This window comes from Mesocricetus auratus, unplaced genomic scaffold (assembly GCF_017639785.1).
Source record: "Mesocricetus auratus isolate SY011 unplaced genomic scaffold, BCM_Maur_2.0 Super-Scaffold_100004, whole genome shotgun sequence".
NCBI classification, from domain to species: domain Eukaryota; kingdom Metazoa; phylum Chordata; class Mammalia; order Rodentia; family Cricetidae; genus Mesocricetus; species Mesocricetus auratus.
In genome coordinates, this window is record NW_024429189.1 from 57,649,719 (window position 1) to 57,670,309 (window position 20,591).

At 35.7% G+C, this 20,591-nt stretch overlaps 3 protein-coding genes across 3 annotated transcripts; 1 reads left to right on the forward strand and 2 right to left on the reverse strand.

The window, feature by feature from the left end:
• The first annotated feature begins 300 nt into the window (after nt 1-300).
• LOC101825880 (olfactory receptor 4C12-like) lies at nt 301-1,236 on the forward strand. Its single transcript, XM_005064569.4, has one exon. The coding sequence runs from the start codon at nt 313-315 to the stop codon at nt 1,234-1,236; it is 924 nt and encodes a 307-aa protein (XP_005064626.2). The 5' UTR covers nt 301-312.
• Nucleotides 1,237-10,617: 9,381 nt separating this feature from the next.
• Nucleotides 10,618-11,547, reverse strand: LOC101825618 (olfactory receptor 4A47-like). The gene has a single exon (XM_005064568.1). The coding sequence runs from the start codon at nt 11,545-11,547 to the stop codon at nt 10,618-10,620; it is 930 nt and encodes a 309-aa protein (XP_005064625.1).
• A 7,249-nt stretch (nt 11,548-18,796) lies between these two features.
• On the reverse strand, nt 18,797-19,711 carry LOC101830739 (olfactory receptor 4C12-like). The gene has a single exon (XM_005064971.2). The coding sequence runs from the start codon at nt 19,703-19,705 to the stop codon at nt 18,797-18,799; it is 909 nt and encodes a 302-aa protein (XP_005065028.1). The 5' UTR covers nt 19,706-19,711.
• Nucleotides 19,712-20,591: the final 880 nt, after the last annotated feature.

Here is a 20,591-nt window from a genome sequence, read left to right on the forward strand (position 1 = left end):
CACTGTTATTCTGGAGGAAAACATGTTTTAGATTTCTCCTTTGACCTTATTAAATTTGATTCCTTTCCTCGTAATGTCCCATGTGTTATAAGAATACTGCTACCATTGAGAAAAAAAGATAAAAAGTCAAATAATAACAGATGTAAGATTTTTATTTTTACAAGACTTAGAAAAACAGGTCTCATCTGTGAAGCAATAGAATGATGAAGATACAGAATCTTGGGGACATTTAAATTTATTTGTAAATCTTTTTTCCTAAAGGTAAAAATACCCCTTTCTGAGTTCAAAAATCAAATAAACCACACAACACAGATGGAGAATAAGAGGAACGTGACTGAATTCATCTTGATAGGTCTTACACAGAATCCCCAAATGCAGAAAGTAGTGTTTGTGACATTTTTGGTTCTGTACATGGTAACGATTTCAGGCAACTTGCTCATTGTGGTCACCATCATCAATAGTCGGGCTCTGAGTTCCCCCATGTACTTCTTCCTGAGCCACCTTTCCTTGATAGACACGATTTACACTTCTTCTTCAGCTCCAAAGCTGATCGCTGACTCCCTTCAAGAGAACAAAGTCATCTCCTTTAATGGATGCATGGCACAAGTCTATGCAGAGCACATTTTTGGTGCTACTGAGATCATCCTCTTGACAGTGATGGCCTATGACCGCTATGTGGCCATCTGCAAGCCTCTACACTACATGACCATCATGAGCCACAAGCTATGCATTCTCCTGGTGGGAGTTGCGTGGACAGGAGGATTTCTCCATGCAACCATTCAGATCCTCTTTACAGTTTGGCTGCCCTTCTGTGGCCCCAACATCATAGACCATTTTATGTGTGACTTATACCCATTGTTGGAACTTGTCTGCATGGACACGCATACCCTTGGTCTCTTCGTTGCTGCCAACAGTGGGTTCATCTGCCTATTTAACTTCCTCCTCTTAATGGGATCCTATGTGATCATTTTGCGGTCTCTAAAGAACCATAGCTTGGAAGGCAGGCACAGAGCCCTCTCTACCTGTGTGTCTCACATCACAGTAGTGGTTTTGTCCTTTATTCCTTGCATATTTGTGTATCTACGCCCAGGGACCACACTGCCAATAGATAAAGCAGTTGCTGTCTTTTATACTATGGTGGCTCCTCTATTAAATCCTTTAATCTATACCCTCAGGAATTCTGAAGTAAAAAATGCAATAAAGAAGCTCTGGATGAAAAAATATGAATTCAGATAGCAACTAAATCGGGTCTTTGAATATTACAAGCACGGGTAATACATTAAATCACTTCCAACATTTTTTTCAAGGATGGGATTGTCAACTGAAATGCAGAGATGGATATTACTTGAAGATATTTACTTAAGCAGAAGGTTAAACTGAGACAGTACATCTTTTCTCTTTTCTCATGTTTTTATCATCATAGCTAAAAGTCTCTTTCTTTATTTGTTTGTTTGTTTGTTTAGCAAGCATGTGTGTATGTGTGTGTGCACCAGGTGGTTGAAGATGCCCATGGAAGACAGATAGGTCTTGGATGCTCTTGGAACTAAAGTTACAGTGTGTTTTAAGCAAAACATCTTGAGTTATGGGTAGCAAACACTGATCTTTAATGAAAGAATAAAGTGCTCCTCATTGCTGAAGTATTTGTTCATCCACAAATTATTGCTTTATTCAATAAATATAAAGTAACTGGAAAAATCTCCATGTTCTAAAAAGTCTACAATATTAGGTTATTAGTAAAAACAACCTATGTAATACTGAGATGTTGATTATTACAAATAATGAATAAAACATGTTTAATTATATCCTTTTACTTTAGGCTATGGGCTTCACATAAATTCTTTTTTGATTTTATTATTTATTTAATACTATTTGTATAGGAAAAAGAGACTTTATTCATCTTATGCCTACAAGCCTGGCATTTTTTCCATATTTTATAATCTAGGATTCAATTGCAGAACAAATTAAACCAAGTGTTTGATTTGAAAATGAAGTTTACATACAGTGCACAATTTTACTAGGGAATTAATGATATGAGATTATAAGATGAATATCTAAATAAGGTATATATCTTTAGAGTAAACTCTTCTCTGATCATGGGATTCTAATATTTTGGAAATATGCAGTTATTATTCATCAAATGGTGAAGACATTCATTATATTTTCTTGGGCCAGAACTTGCTTACAGTAGATGGTCAGAAGCTAGTAAGTAATAAATTATTCTGTGACTGCCAGGTATGTGTGAGTTTTCCACTAGGATACTAGAGAGCTGAGACAGGTTAAAAAAAACCTATATCCTAAATTAATAGACAAAGTTACAAGTGTGCCAATAATAGTAGTACATGTCAAATTTAATACACACAGAGAACATGAAGTTGAGATGAGTGGAAGGACAAGAAGTAAATATGATTTGATTCAGAAAGAAGAGTAGCTTATGGAATTTGAAGCAGAGATCCACAGCCAAGCACTGAGCCAAACTCCTGGAATCCAGTTTCAGAGAGGGAAGAGGGACAAACAAACGGGTCAAGACCACACTGGGAAAACCCATAGAAATAGCTGACCTGAGCAAGCTGGAACTCATGAACTCCAGTCTGGCAGCTGGGGAACCAACACAGGACCAAACCAGATCTCCTAAAAGTGGGTGTCAGTTAGGAGCACTGGGCAGTCTATGGGGCCTCTGGCAGTGGAACCAGGATGTATCCCTAGTGCACGAATGAACTTCAGGAGCCCATATCCCATGGAGGGACACTCTCTTGGCCTACATACACAGGGGAGGGCCTAGGCCCGGTCCCAAATGACTTGACAGATTTTGATGATCCCAAATGGAAGGTCTCACCCTCTCCCTGGGGAATGGATGGGGGAAGATGGGAGGGAGAGGGAATTGGGATTGATATGTAAAATAAGATAGTCTCTAATTTAAATAAAATTTATTAAAAAAAGAAAGTATAGATGAATTTGACCAAAACACATTCTATATGTATGCAAAATTTTAAAAGAATTAGTAAAGTATATGAGTTTATGGGCATCACAAATTGATCAGATAGATAACAAAAATAAAAAAATACTATTTATAGAAGCATAATAAATATTCAGGAGTGCATTTAATTAAGGAGGTGAAAACTAGCAACATGTGTACATTTATTACTATAAAATTAACAAACTGTACTAAAGGCTATAAAACATTTATGTGTATCATCGAAGGTAGCAAGCATAAGTGAGAAGATACCCCATGTTCACGAATTATAAGTTAATAGTATTGAAATATTCATACTAAGCAAACATGAGTCTTTCTCTAGATAAATGTTGCTTACTAAGAAAGCTGAGGACATGTGAATCACAGGGTGCCCTTAATCCCATATGTATATCCTTGTACAGTTTCTCTGTTGACTCATACTACTGTAAGTTGGGTTTTTATCACTATTAAGCAAGCCTTCACTGGAAAGTCACTATTGCCTGCTATCTAGAAAAATGATATCATAAAATTTATTACAATCATTTTACATATTGATTTTCAATTTATTTTCAAACAGCTAAATAGCAAGTGCTCCATAAATTTAAGTGTAACATTTGATGTGTGTATACATTGCGTAAAGATGACATGACAACAGGCAAATGAACATATACATTACCAGTATTGAGGTACATGGGATTCCCCAGAACTTGTTCCCTCTACTCACCTATGGTCCTTAACACTAGGTAGGGTTGGTCTCCACAATGGCTCTGAAACTTCTGTTTGAGCCTGCTGCTCAGCTCTGGGTCTTTAGTGTGCCTCTGTAATTTTCCTTTCTCTTGTTTTATGCACACAGGTTTTGCATCAGCATAGTATTGTTATTAGGTGGTCCCTCTTTGCCAGGTGTTTTGGGTTAAGCAAACTAGAATTAGTACTTTGAAAGTATCCTGTGATTCTGCAATTAAGTCACCTATTCTTTGGATTTTATTTATTAAGAAACTTTTATTTTTTAATTTAACTTTATTACTTATTGTGTTACATTTAATGTTTTATATACACACATACTTAAATATTAACATTTTAAAAGAGATTTTTTTGAAAATTGAAATCATTATTTTATTATCCTGAGATCAAGTTATTTTTGACTCAATAGTTTATTTCAACTAAATAAAGTATAAGATAAAATTAAAACCATCACATCAAAGTTGGACCAGACAAATGGAGGAAAAGAACCTCCAAGAAGAATCAGAGACCCACTATTTCACACATTCAAGAGTACCATAAAAGTGCTAAAATGAAACCTATAATATATACTTAGAAGACCTGGTGCAGATCAATGAGCTTGCTGTTTCAAGCTCTGTGAGTTCATATGAGCTTTGCTAAGTTGCTTTAGAGGGCCTTGTTCTCCTGGTGATCTCCATCTCCTCTGGCTCCACATTCCTTCTGCCTCCTCTTCCACAGAGCTTGCCATGACCAAGCAGATTTTATCGCAGAGATGCAAGGATGGTTCAATATACCAAAATAAATAAATGTAATCCATTATCTATGCAAACTAAAAGAAAAAATCACATGGTCGTATTGTTAGATGTAAAAATCCATTGACAAAAAATCCAACACCCCTTCATGATAAAAATACTGAAGAATTATTTTTTCGTCACTAGAAGTTCAATGCACTATCCATTGCAGACACGGGGAACATACCTCAACATAATAAAGGTAGTTTACAGCAAGCCCACAGCTAACATCATTGTAAATGGAGAGAAACTCAAAGGAATTCCACAAAATCAGGAACAAGACAAGGTTGTCCATTCTCTCCATCCCTGTTCAATATTGTACTTAAAGTCTTAGCTAGAGCAATAAGACAACCAAAGAAGATCAAAGAAATACAAATTAGGAAGGAAGAAGTAAAAGTATCTTTATTTATACAAGATATGATAACATACATAGATGACACTAAAAATTCCACCAGGGAACTCCTGCAGCTGATAAATACTTTCAGTAAAGTAGTTGGATACAGAATTAACCCACAAAATCCAGCAGCCCTTCTATATAAATGGCAAGAGGGCTGAGAAAGAAATCTGGGAAATAACACCATGCACAATAGCCTCAAATATAAAATCCAAACAAGTCAAAGACTTGTATGATAAAATCTTCAAGTCTCTGAAGAAAGAAATTGAAGAAGATATCAGAAGACAGGAAGATCTCCCATGCTCCCATGATCATGAGTTGATAGGATTCACATAGCAAACATAGCCCTCCTACCAAAAGTGATCTACAGATTCAATGCAATGTCTACAAAATTCCAATACAATTGTTTACAGAATTTGTAAGATCAATTCTGAAATCTTAGTGTTTTTAATATGGGGAGAAATAAATTCATATATTCTAGATTTTCCAAACTGCTGTTGTATATTTGCTTATAAAAATCCTTGAAGGATGTTTCTATTTCTCAGGTAATATTATTAATCCCTTTTTCATCACTGATATTATTTGTTTGAGTATCATTGTCCTTTCTTTATTTTTCTAACCTTTACATATAATAAAGGTTTTATAATTTTTATTGCTCATTTTATTGATTTTTGCCCTGTTACCAATTGATTTATCATTGATCTATTTTTTTATTTAGGTTATAAACAATCTTGCTTCACATGTCAATCCCAGCTGTGCTTGCTTCCTTAGTTGCCTTAAATGTATTATGTTATTAATTTTAAATAGTTCTAGTTTGGATACACAGATGTTTATTGATATAAACTTTCCACTCAGTGTTGTTTTTTCTATTCTGTAATTTTGGTATGCAGTGTTTCAATTTTTTGAGACAGGATCTGTGTACATAGTCCTGACTGAACTGGATCTCACTGTGTATACCAGGCTGGTCTAAAACTCACAAAGATCCACTGCCTCTGCCACCTGAGTACTGTGATTAAAGGCATGTGCCACCAAACCTGGCTTCTGTGTTTCAATTTTATATTTATTTCCCCTATTAATTTCCTCATTCACCAATTTACTATTCCCTGGCAAATTGCTTACTTTTCCTGCATTTTTGCAGTCTCCCCAGTTCATGTGTACTTGATTTATATATATAGTCAGAGAAGATACAGTGGGTTGATTTTGACATTGTTGTTAATTTCTTGATATTTGATTCTCAGGCTAACACAATTTCTATCCTAAAAATGTTCTATGTGCTGATAAGAATATTTATTCTGCAGCTATGGGAAAGAAATACTCTGCAAATATGTGATAAGTCTATTTCATCTGTACTGTGTCTAAATTTTTGTATGTCTTTGTTCTTTTTTATTTATATGGCCTGTCCAGTGATAAAAGTAGGGTATTAAGCTCCTCAGCTATTATTATTATTATTATTATTATTATTGTTATTATTATTATCAGCATCATCATTTTGGAGTCTTAACTTCAGATATAATGTTTGCTTTATAGATTTGGTGTCCTGGTATTGAGTGCATATATATTTTTGAGTAGTATAACATCTTGTAAAATTGGTAATTTTATCATTGTGACTATCTATGTAATTTTGTTTTCAAATATGTTTTATCTTAAATAAACATAGATAATCCTGCCTGTTTTTTAAAAAATTTCCACTTATTACATGTATGCGTTTTCTTTTCTCCTGAATCTCCGTTTTTAATACAAACACCAGTTAGGTTGTTACATTAGAATCGGACATTAAGACAACAAGACTGGCATTAACAACATGAATTAAGGTCCAACAGCAGTACTCTGATCCTGTTTCCCTTGTGCTCATAGTCACAGACTTGAAATGGCTAGTGTCACTAATAGTACCACTCACAAGCTGGTAGCAGTTCATCTCACTGAAAGCAGAATGATAATTAGTTTGCATGAAGGAGAGATCTAGCACTTACAGGTGATAAGCTGGATCCTCAAAGCACACTTCTGTTTCACAGAAAACATCATATTCATAGAACTATATTGTCGTTTAAGAGAAATGAATGGTTTTAATAGATACGAATATATAAATCTTAAACCCAGAAAAGTATCATATTTAGTAGTGAAACACTAAAACATCTCTTCAGCCGGGCGGTGGTGGCGCATGCCTTTAATCCCAGCATTCGGGAGGCAGAGGCAGGTGGATCGCTGTGAGTTTGGGTCGGGGCTGGACCGACAGCCTCCAAAACAATACGGAGAAACCCTGTCTCGTAAAACCAAAAGAAAAAAGAAAAAAAATCTCTTCATTTACCCAGGGTCACTTGTAACTTTTAAGTACTCTTTTTAAGATTATATGATTACCTCTCTCCCCACATCCTTTTCCTCCCTCCAAACTCTCCCATATACCCCTCTTTTACCTCTTTCAATTTCATGGCTTATTTCATTAATTGTTTTATATGCATATGCAGATACATATGTGCATATATACTTCTAAATAAAGGCTGCTAGTTTCAAATGTTTCTTGTATGTATGTTTCAGGATCCCTTTGATATCGGATAACCAATTGGCATGTTGTTCCCTGGGGAAGACTATTTCTCCTTAGTTGCTTGTAGTTCTTCATTTAGGGTTGTGGAATGATGGTCTTTTCCTCATTTTCTGTGAGACTGTGCCTCCTACTATTGTCCAAGGCAACACTCATAAAGTCTCAGTGTCATTTTAAGAGTAGAATGTTCACCCTCTTCATGAGAATCTTCATGTAATGACAGAATGAGAATTCTAATGTTAAAAGACTCCTACACACCCAATAATCAATTAAGGATGTGCACAGGTTTTCATTGAGTGAGTGAGGCAATGGTATGGGATAATGAATGTCTCCACATCCACAGTCTCTTGCAATCTGGCTAGCATTTCTGCACTTACAACATCTCACTACAAACCAGCTGCATGGCCTGCTATTTCTTGCTAGTAAAACCCATTAGACACTTTTGGAGACAAGTACCACTTGAATGAAAAAAGCAAAACGAAACCCCAGATATGCCAATTTAGGTAGCCTGCAATCTATTAAAATAGTTTTGCTTGGAATTTTGGAGTAAGCATGGCAACATAAATCCACCTTGTCTGAGAAACTGTCCCTGAACAAGAAAAATTACTTCTTCATCAACAAATATCCTACAAAGCATTTTAGAGGGGCTACCAATTGAAATTTGCAAAGGTTCCAATAATCAGGAAGACAAAGAGGTAGTAGCAAATCTCAATGGTTCCTGCAAAAGTGTTTTGTAGGTAACATAAAAATAGGTAAGATCAAATTTCTGAGTGATAAAAGCAAAATGAAGAGAATAAGGAAACACCACCATCGAAAATTTAAAAATTTAACCTTACAATCAATCAACAGCCGGCACCTCTTAATATAGTACCTGAGAAAAATTCAGTCTCCATTGTTAGATAGTCCTGCTAAAAGCAAAATTGAACATAGAAACAGGAGACAAACTTAAATAAGAATACACATACACAGTGTGCATTACAAAATAACTGTGCCATAGTCTATAAAAATGTCCATCTTATCAGATACAAACAAAGATTCAGGAATGGCTTTATGTAAAGGGAAGCCTACCAAGCTGTGCACATGATTAGATGCAGTGTGACACCTTAGAGTCCAGTTTGCTTCACAGACAACTTTATTGGGACAGTTGGCAAAAGGACAATAAGTTGTTAGGCTTACTTTTTTGTGTTACTTATTTTTTCACTTTTATTGCATTTACTTATTGCTTTGTGCATGTATTGCATGTACAAGAATACAAAGAGGAAATGAAAGCATATGTCCAAAAATATGATTCTGTGGGAAGTCATGGAAAGGATATCCAACAAGAATTCTTGCATATATACATGTATATTATTCTGAAATTATACCAACCATAAACTAATCTTAAATTTTTATTGCATTTATTTATTTATTTATTTATTTGTGTATGTTCAGGTGCTCATGTGCATATGCAGAGGCCAGAGGACAGCCTGTGATAGTCAAGTCTCTCTTCCCACAATGTGAGCCCCAGGAATTTAATTCAAGTTTTCCAGGCTTTGTGGCAGGGATCTTTACCTACTGAACTCAAAATTATGTCTTTAACAGAGGTATGGATTAAAAACATAGAAAATGTGCTAGGTGTCATACTGCATGGATCATAAAAGCATATATATAAATGTAGGCAAATTTCTTAATTTTGGTAAGTAGATCAGAAATTCTTGCCAACTTCCCCTTGTAACCATACCTACCATGTTTGAACACAAGCTGATCTTTTGCAATTCAGTTTCTGGCATGAGTGTCTCAAGATAAGTACTTGGAGGAGGGTTCTGACCTTTTGTGTAGGGTCATTATACATGCAAAAAGTAAGTCCATTAATACTACATACCTTATGAATCAATGTTCAGAATAAGTAAGCAGACACAAATAACATGCTTGGCATGATTCCTGGAAAATTATAGGCATTTTCTAAATTTTAGGCAAGACTCATTATATGCATAAACCTTCAAAGAAAATATTATTAAAATTCTACTTAAAGTGTCTCAGAAAATAAATTGTTTTAAATTTTTCAATTCACCATTTCTATTAAGCAGTCATTCAAATGATTTACTAAATCTACCACTCTCATGGACATTGATAATTTAACAGGAATCTTATATTCTAAAGAGAAAACAGACAATAAAAGCATTTCAAATAAACTATTCGACATTTTAGCTTACCAAAAGTGTAGCACTATGTGTGATTGAGAGATTTAAAACTGTTAAAGGTTAACTGTTAAAAGATGGATCCATTCATATTCAGTACGTAAAATTTATTACTATCAACCTGTTTAACAGATCCTTCCCCTCATTTAGTAAAGTTTTTTTCTTAATTTTGTTGTTATAAAAACATTTAACTTCTTCCTTCTTACAAAATTTCAAGTATACAATACATTATGATAAACCATGTATGACATGGTATACATTATACTCTGGAAATTATTAGTCTTTGCTAATAAACCTCCATATTCCCAACATCTTCGGTTTACTCAATCGAAGACAGCCATCATTCTGTCTCTGCTCCTGTAAGCATCGCTATTTTATATTCCACATAGAAGTCACTTTAAGCATCATTTGTCACCCTGCTTCTGGTTTATCTATTAGCTTGTGTATTCCAGTCTCATCCTCTTCATGAATGATGAGAGATAGCATAGGATAGTCTTAACATCTGTCAGTGGTGGCATCCAGATAACTGACAAGTACACTGGTTCTACATTCTTACCACTTATGTGCATTCTATCTCTACTATTTTTCTATTGAGCTCTCTATTTTCATTTTATTAAATTATGACACCCAAAATTCCATACATAATGTAAGTGGAATCAAGTGTTGGCAAGAGTCTAATAGTATTTAAATATTTAACTACTATAAAATAAATTAACAAAAAAGAAAACAAAAAATGAAACAAGTTATGGCAGTGTAAACCATAAATACAGGCAAAATAGGTATAATGCCATAAAGATTTCATTTACTGATTCATTACTTCTTATTCCTTGGTTCCCTACTATATATGCATTAAGCCTGTCCACATATGGTAATAAACAAGATGCCATCAAAGTTATAACATGGAAATTTATTAATAGTAAAACCATTTTAATTCCTTTGTAGTTTTAAGAAATGTTTTATAAATAATAGAAGTTAACATCAGATTTCAGAATATATGCATCATAAGGAAACAATGACACAGTCACAAGAGTTCCTTCATTGAAAAAGACTCACTTGTGTCCTGAAATAACTTTTCTTCTCCAGAGCTTCTTCATAGCATTTGTCATCTCTGAGTTTCTCAGAGTATATATCAAAGGGTTCATCATGGGTGTAATGACTGTATAAAACACACTCAACATTTTGTCAATGGGGAAAGTTTCAGCAGGTCGTGCATACATGAAAATACAGGGAACAAAAAAGAAGACAACTACAGTGATGTGAGAGCCACAGGTAGAGAGAGCTTTCCATCTCCCTTCTTGACTAAGGTTCCTTAGAGAGTACAGGATGACAGCGTATGAGATAAGTAAGAGCAGAAATACAACCGTGCAGATCAGCCCTCCATTGGCCATCACTAAGAGGCCAATGACATAGGTATCAATACAGACAAGCTTTAATAAGGGGTACATGTCACACATAAAATGATCAATGATATTAGGACCACAGAATGGGAGTCCATAAATAGTACTGAGCTGAATTACTGAGTGACAAAATCCTCCAACCCAAGATAATATCAACAGCATAACACAAACCCATTGTTTCATGATAGTCGAATAATGCAAGGGCTTACAGATAGCCACATAACGATCATAGGCCATTGCCAACAGAAGAAAGACCTCTGATCCACCAAAAAAGTGCTCTGTAAAGAGCTGAATCATGCAAAATTTAAAGGATATTGTATTTTGACCAAAGAACAAATCTGAAATCAATTTGGGTGAAATGGCAGACGAATAAATGATATCCACAAATGACAAACTAGCAAGAAAGAAATACATTGGTGAGCCTAGGCTGTTACTAATAGTTACAGTCATAACGATGAGTGCATTTCCCACCATGGTCAAAATGTAGGAGAACAAGAACAAAACCAAAAGTCCTTTCTGCACCTTTGTATTCTCTGAGAGGCCCAAGAGAATAAAGTAGGTTACATTGGTCCTGGGATCCATTTATTCTTTTACTGGTTCTGATTTCAGATATGAGAAGATCTTACCTATAAAACAATGAAAATGTCCTTAGAGTATTATAAAATATGTGCTTCCTTATTCATACATTTACATAAATATATACCACATATATTTGTGTCAAGATTCCTGCTACAAATATGTTGATATCCAAGTCATTCAAAGCAAGGTTCTCTGCCCTAAGTGATTTGATATTCAATGGTGGGGTCAGTCAGAAAGACCAGGTTCACAAGTATCATCACGAAAGCTTATTTATGCCATTCTATAGATACACAGTATTTGTACTTGTAACCCACCAGGGTCTGGTAACACTTCTCAGAGGAAGCAAGTTTACATGAGTTTACAGGAAAAGTAGAGAGCAAAAGAGAACAAAAAGGGGATTCCATGACTAGATCTACCAATATGAAGTCACAAAAATAAAATTCTGAATCTTAGGGTGATTTGCACATTCAAAACAGACTGAACTACAAATATATAACAATAAAATAGTTGTATTAGTTACTAGCTCTGCTGCTTTAAGACAATAGTTTTTCATTTTTATTTGAGACCTCAACCACAACTATCCTAACATTCATGGTTCTGAGAACATTCTGTTCAAAGTGTGTGGAGTGTGTGTATGAGGTATATGTATGTGTGTGTAAGGGTGTTGTGTGGGGGCATGGGGGGAATGTGGAGGTGGTGTGGGGGGTGTATGGGTGTGTATGTGGGTGTGTGGGTGTCTGTGTGCGTACATCTGCAGCTCTCCTCTTTTATTTTTATACCCTCAGCAAAATCACCTTTCTATGTCCATATTTCTACAAGCAAGAAATCTCTTTCTTCAAAGGAGTCTAGGCATCATCCCAATACCCACTCATAGAGCTTTAGGTATTTTTTGTAGCAATACTTCTTAGTTCCAGAATTATTGTTTTTTACTAGCATTTCTGCTAAAAATAAAAGAAAATGAAAATTAGAACAAGCTGCAATATGTTGTCTAAGAGTTCTGCATGCTAGAAATTCAAAACCAAGTAAACACAGTGATGGTCCTTCAGCAGACCACTAGGACACCATGTACTTCTGTCTTCTCCCTGGTATATCCATCACCAACTTTGCATTCACATGGTGGTCTCCCTGTTCCAAAATGTCTTACCTTTTATTTTTTTTGAGGCAAGTCTTACATAGCCTTGGATGGCTATGTGTTTGAAGATTACCTTTAAGTCCAGATCCTCCTGCATCCTGTTCTCGTTTTATAATTATAAATATTTGCCACCAGGCTTAATCAGATTTCCCTTTATAATAAAGATATAAAATCATAAAAGACTATTATCTTTCATAATCAATTGACTTGATTATCTGCACCAGCACTCTGTCACAAAATAAGTCAAATTCTGAACTCCTGAAGGTTAAGATTTTAATGTACAAATATATGAAAGGGATAACAATGAAACTGTAGTGTTTTGTGTGACACAATAGGTGGTCCAAACCTAACACAATCTCAGATGTCTAACAAGGTCACTGACAACTCCAATTTGTTTATAAGGTATCCCTCCTTTACCCAACGTAGATGTCTAAACTACACCAAAATAGTATGTCTTCAACATTCTCTCTCCCATGTTTTCAAACTGCTATCTGTATTTCTAATAATATATCCATTGAGTATGTACAAAAGTAAATTTAAAATTGTTCAGAATGAATCCATTCCTTCCAAGTTTTATCTAGTGAAATAAGACCTCTCTCTTTGTTAGATATCAATACAAATTCTAAAAGTTTCCTCTACTCCTTCTTTGTTTTCATGTTACTTATTCATCAGTTTAAGAAGTCCTATTGATTCTCCTTGTCCAAAACACTTATATGTTACCTTCGTTTCATCTATTCTTTTCTATAGAGCAATTTCAGAGACAAGAATCCTGTCATGCCATCTACAATAATGATAAATACTGTATAACCTGTATTTGACAAGTGGCTATAAGTATACTTATTACATTATGATGATCAAGATAGACTTCCAGACAGCACCTATCTTATATAGGTTCAAGGTCTACAACAAAGGCTCATATTGAAGGGCAGGAACCTTGGTATTGACTGAGGAATCACTTTGCAGCATGGGTATTCTACTTTACAAGTTGGAACTGTAACTTTTAAAGATATAAAATAAGCACTAACAATTTTCTTTGGTCTTTCAAAGATACTCATTTACATGTCATATGCAATCTTCCCAGTAACTCTGTGCATGCAGAAATTTCCTCAATGTATTAATTGTTATAAACTCAATTGATATGACTATGCAGTGAAAAGTTGCAAAGTCTGGCTTCTGCTACTAATTACTAACGTCTTACCTTTTGAGAGTTTCTTTGCAATCAGAAAAGGACTTTCTATTTACACTAAAATATCTTCTTCCATTGGGTATACACACAGGAGGCAAAAAGCTACATTATTCTTGCAGATATTTTTGAAACCATGTGGCTTATTTTCTGATCTTCTGAATGTTTTTGAAAATCATTATCTACAATGTAGAACTACTTCAAATGAGCTACATGATGTAAACAAAATTAATATTTTAATGTTAGAATAACATAAATTCAAGTAAATCCTGTGCCCACATAGTAAAGCAGCACTAACCTTTATAACAAGGAAGAGTTTTATCTCTTAACTTATTTTCTAGTAATGTCTATAAAGAATAGCTGCCCTCCAAGTGCTTAACCCACCTCCTTTCCTCTGGACCAATACATCCACTTAAGTCTGGGAGAATTCATTCTTGTGTCTTTTAAATTATGCTTTAGGTAAAAGAAACTATTTCTGGGTAATTATATCAGTTACAAAGGGAGCTGCATATTCTGCCTGGCAGGAGCAAAGATCACGGAAGGTTTTTATACCTGACAACTACACTTATCATGGAATGTAATCCCTGGAATTTGGCCAAGACTGACTCTTATTGAAATTCACTGTGACTTACCATTAATATTTAAAAGAATATCTATGCATAAAAGTTCCATTGTATTAATCAAACACTTAGGGACAAGGGGATATAAAAAGGAAATAAGTCATTTCAGAAAATATTGTAGAACAACTGGCAGTCAAGATTACATTGTCAGCCCAGTTCACACTGTTAGTAGTGAAGATAAATTTATTGCTCCCTGTTGTGGTTTGTCAGAGCCATTTTTTCCTTTTTCTTATCCATTTGATTTTTCCACATCAGTTGATGTATAGTGGTATATACTATTAGATATGTCTTTATTTATTTTTAGAAACTATTATCTATGTATTATTTGAGCAATTATGAGTCTCTATTTTATTTCAAGTCCTATACTAAACTTAGCTGGATATATAACAGTTACCAGAACAGACCAAAACAAACAAACAAACAAAAAAACCAGAATGTAATCTTATCTGTGCTGGATTTATATCATTTTGGTTTTTTCATTCTTCTTTCCCAAATTTAAGGTTCTTAATTTTATTTTTGAGATTATAGTATAATTATGTATCTCACCTCAAAAATAGAAATTTCCCTCAAATCCTCCCATATGTTTCTCTTTGCTCTCTTTCAAGGTCATGGCCTTTTAAAACAAAAATGGGAGCAACTTATAAAATAAAATATGGCTATAATCCATGATTGGTGCTAACAAAACAATCATTCCAGTATTATAACAGAAAACAGTGAGATAAACTATGACTAAGGTAATTATAAAAGGTCATTTTAAAAGTGATAATAGAGCTGAAATTCATAGGAGAGATTGGAATCATCTTTATATGTAGGCAGATTCAACATTGTAAAAGGCTAAGGGCTTAACATACAGTTCAGTAGAGTATTAGTATAGCATTAGGAAATTCAGCACAATGCCTTGGATTCAGTCTCCAGCATTGAAAGAACAAATAAAGGAAGGAAAACAGAATACAGAAACAAAGAGGAGGAAGAGGAGGAGGAAGAGGAGAAGGAGGAGGAGGAGGAGGAGGAGGAGGAAATGGGAGAGTAGAAAACTCAAGATGGAGGAAGAGAGGAAAGGGCATGAGAAGTGCCTCAGCCCTCTTTAGAATTTTTACTTTTTAACCTCTTTAATTGGCTTACTAACTAGCAAGTTGCCTGATGACATTTCCATATAATTCTAAGTTTCTGTTGGCCTTCTTTTCCTCTCATCTCCCTCTGTGAATTTTGCACCACATAGATTCCCTTACCTTTCCTGATCACTTACCCCTTGAAGCCTGTTTTTCCAACCTCACATGCCCCCTTTCTATTTCCTGGAATCTGCACATGCTCACTACAATGAAGAACATGTGATACTTGTCTTTCAGAGCCCAAGTCACTTCAATATATTCCAGTTCCTAGCCATGTTTCTGAAAGTTTTGTAATTACATTTTTCTTTATGGGTAAACAAAAAGTCATTCTGCATATGTACAATATTTTCACTGTCCATTAATGATCTAACCTGACTCAATTTCCTTGCTATTTTTATTAGATTTTTTATTTCAAGCTTGCTTCACATGTCAATCCCAGCTCCCTCTCTCTCCCCTCCTCCCCCACTCCCAGCTTCCTCAGGCCCCTACCCAATCCCCACTCCATTCCCCAGGGAGGGCGAAAACCTCCTTGGGGTATCCCCAGAGTCTGCCATTTCGTCCAGATCAGGGCCCAGGCCCTTCCCCAAGAGATCAGGCTGAGAGAAAAGCTTGATGAAAGGAGATATCAATGGATGTAATCATTTAGGAGAAAGCAAATTGGTGTAACACTTTTTCACTTCAGAAAAACTACTCTGTATAATGCTGATAGTGGATCGCATCACTGTACTCTGTATGATGCTGATAGTGGATGCATATCACTGTACTCTGTAGAATCTATGATAATGGATGTGTAACATTGTATTCTGTATGATGCTATGAAAGAGGATTTTTATGTGTATTTTTCCAAGGCCACAAAAAAACGTACCACCACAAATGTGCTCCATTTTAAACTATGAACATTGAATGTTAATTATACTATTATGAACTAATCAATTGTTTAAAAACCTAACCATTGTGATACATGATACTGACATTGGGTACTATGGTTTGAATGTGTCACCTAAATTTTATGTGTGAAAAACTGTGACACAGTTGAGAGGGGAGAGCACTAGGAGTCAGTGAATGAGGGAATGCTCTAAAACCTAGAGATTGCATATAAATGGGTTACTAACAAAATCAAGAATATGTAGCACACAGCATTATAGTAACACAATATAATGTATATGGACTCCTTACATTATGACAGATACACATAAGGTACAAACTTTTTGTGGTTTTTGTTTTTTTGTTTTGGGTTGGTTTGGTTTTAGCTTTGTTTTTTTTTTTTAATATGAGTGACTTGGGAGGTGATTACCTGTGGTTGGGTTCTGCTTGTGTCTATCGAAATGAGTGATCCTTGGATCAGGAAAAGCATACACTTTCAGAGACATTACTGTGAGCACGTGTTCAAGATCTCAGCATTAGCCATACATCCTCCAGAAAGGCTACTCTACCAAATGTGCCTCAGCAAGTTTTCCTGGCAGTTCTTTCACTCTGTGATTCTAACCCTAAAGTATCTGTGTAGCCAAATACATGGCATATGATAAACCCCTCCTACTAACTCCAGATGATCCTGTGTAATTAAGAAGAATCCTGGCTGGTATACCAAACTGGTCTTAATGTCTCAATTTCAATTTATTAGCAAAAATTAAAAGTAACCAATGTTATAAACAGACCACTTATCAAACATCTTTTTAAAATGAATTTATTCTTGAATGTCAAATGGAATTGATGATCATTTACTTAGTGAATATTTGTTCTCTACCAAGTCTAGGTGTTAGAAAAGTGGTAGTGGATAAAACAGTCTATACTCCTACTTTCAGATAATTTATTAAGGAAATAAGCTACTCAGATGGTGAAATGTTATTGAGAAGATGTTAAAGTTGTATGTGGTGATTGAAAGAGTGAAGAATGACTGCATGAGCAGTCAAAGACCTATAAGGAAGTAGGACTTAACTACAGACTAAGTGTAGTTAAGAATACAGCCTTTTATTACACAATTCATGAAGACCTAAATTTGTTATTATCATCAGTTTTTAGGGAGATATTTTCTTATTTTTTAACATTTTATTATTTGTGGATTTTCCACCATGTATCGTAATCCTACTCATCCCCCCTCTCCTCAATTATACCCTATACCCCGCAAAACAAATGTAAAAGTAAAATTCCCCGCAAAAAAAGCAACAAAACAAATTTTAAAATCTCATCATGGAAGTTGTAGTGTGGCCCAGTGAGTTACATAGTATACCCTTTAATAGATACATTTTTATTTGTAAGTGTTCATTGCAATGAGTCATTGGTCTGGTTCAAGGTCCCTGTCTTCTGCTACATCCTTGATACTGGGCCCTCACTGGGACTCCTCTTGGATATTCTGTTATTTACCTATGTCATGAAGATCCTACAGGTCTGGCTCCTTCACATACTCTAACAGTTCATAGATGAGGTGGGTGTTGGGATAGGCTACCTAGTTAGCAGTCCTTGTTCTGGGTCTGGGTGGTAGCTGGATTGGTCAGTCCCCCAGATTTCCCTCATTGTCACTACCCAGGTGAGCTCTCCAGCTCACCACCCTGCCTAGCTTTCCCAATGCATCAGGCACAAAGAAGAGAGCCCAGTTCTCCTGCTAGCAAATCCTAGAGCCCTTCTCACCAGCACTCACACCACCGGAGCCAGCTCTATTGTTTTGTCCAGGGCCCACTCTCCAGACAGCTACACTTGATGAGGAGCAAGACCAACCCTTCCATTCCCATGCCTCCGAAGTCAGCTCTCCTGAATGTCACAGGTGGAAAGGAGTAGTTTTGCTATGAAAGGAATAGTCCAAAAATTATTTAATGATACAATATGTTAATAGGCAAATACATTATTTCTTAAAGTGCGTATAAAGGGAATTTGTATATATAAATTCAGAAAATTTACAACAAATGAAGATATGACTATTAATAATATCCCTCCAGTCTCAAACTACTAGAACTGTGTCCTTGGAACATGCTCTTCAACAAGAACCTTAACTGACTCTCACAGTACACTGAAGTTTGACAAACAAATGAGCAATGAACAAACCCAAGTGAGATATTTTTGTAACCATAATTTAACATATGATCATTTCTTAGAGAGCTTTACATACTAACAACACACTTTAACATATACTCTTTACCTAGTTCAAAATCTTGAGTGATGCTTTTTTTCTATATATTCTTTGAAAGATAATTAATGTTATATGGTTCTTTCTCCATTAAAGTAAACTTTTGAACCAGAATTTCTTCATAGCATTTTTTACTTCTGAATTTCTGAGTGTATAAATTAAGGGATTTAGCATAGGAGTTATCATGGTATAAAATACAGCCACAGCTTTATCAATAGAGAAAGTCGCTACTGGGCGCAGGTACACAAATATGCAAGGCACAAAAAATAAGATGACCACAGTGATGTGAGAAACACATGTGGAGAGCGCTTTGTGCCTTCCTTCCTTGCTGTGAGATTTCAGAGCATCTAGGATGATTATATAGGAGATCATCAGAAGTAGAAAGTTTAGTAGACAGATGAAGCCGCTGTTGGCAGCAACAAAGAGACCCAGGGTATGTGTGTCCATGCAGACAAGTTTCAACAGTGGCGTCAGGTCACACATAAAGTGGTCTATGACATTGGGACCACAAAAAGGCAGCCCAACTGTGAAGAGGATCTGAATGGTTGCATGGATAAAACCTCCAGCCCAGGCCACTCCCACCAGGAGGCCACACACAAATCTGTTCATGATGGTCGTGTAGTGCAGGGGTTTACAAATGGCCACATAGCGGTCATAAGCCATCACTGTGAGAAGAATGATTTCGGCAGCACCGAAAAAATGCTCAGCAAATACTTGAGTCATGCATCCACTGAAAGAAATGGTTTTCCTCACAGAGAGAGAGTCAGCCAGCATCTTAGGAGTCATGGACGAGGAGCAACAGCCATCAATCAGGGACAGGAAATAGAGGAAGAAGTACATCGGGGATCCTAGGGCCTTGCTGCTGCTGATAGTGACCATAATAAGCATGTTGCCAGCCAAGGTGAGCAGATAGACAATGAGAAACACGACAAACGAAAATATCTGAAGCTCCATATTTTGAGTCAAGCCGATAAGGATGAATTCGGTGATATTATTCATCTTTGCTATCAATTCAGCTCCACAGGCATGTGAAAGTCCTAAAAATAAACGACATACTCACAATACTTAAACTCTGGCTGCCTTGTTTCTTTCGGTTTTACAAGAAACAAAAGCATGCTCCAGTAGGAGGCCCCACACCCTCATACATTTGGGCACCACTAACTAGTGGGTAAAAAAGAATATAGGCATAAAGTCGGGAGAGGGCCTGTGAAGGAGGATGTAGAAGGGATTTGGGGGGGAGGAGATAAACATAATCAGGTTTCATTGTGCACATGTATAAAGTTCTCAGGAATAAAAACATCAAAGGAAGTACAATGTCATAACAACTATTTCATTTTTTGCATTACATATATGACAGTGAAAGCATATTTATTTTGTGTAATTTCTCAGATGTTTTCAATTTTTTAAGTTTATAAAAAGTGATTTTTGAAGTAAAAGAGAACACTATGATTCATGAAGTTTTAAGAGCCAATCCGTGATCTGTCCATATGTACATCACACAAAATCTACACAAAAATCCATGCATTTTACCTGAAAGTTTATGAACATATCAGAGAAAAAATCCTTTCCTTTTTCTAGTTTTACTTCATACAAAAGACTCAAGGACACTCAGTGACTTTCATGGGCCATTTATTTCTGCCTCACTTGTCTGGAAGCTTCTCAGTTTCTTCAGTATGCAAGTTCAGGTGTTGCAACAAATGTCTATTACAGAAACTATCACACAGTCTCTTGCTCACTACTCAGCATTTAGCAATAAGTCCTTGTACGTAAAAGTCCTGCTTGCTGCATTCTCATCCTACTCCTGGCCAAAACATAAATGCTCAAAAATTTCCTGACAGAAGCAGAAAGAAAAAGGGCAAAAGAGAAAGAAAGGGAGAAGGAAATT

Bases quoted from the DNA above. Each gene is read 5' to 3' on its own strand.
- LOC101825880 (XM_005064569.4), top strand. From the start codon at position 313: ATGGAGAATAAGAGGAACGTGACTGAATTCATCTTGATAGGTCTTACA.
- LOC101825618 (XM_005064568.1), bottom strand. From the start codon at position 11,547: ATGGATCCCAGGACCAATGTAACCTACTTTATTCTCTTGGGCCTCTCA.
- LOC101830739 (XM_005064971.2), bottom strand. From the start codon at position 19,705: ATGAATAATATCACCGAATTCATCCTTATCGGCTTGACTCAAAATATG.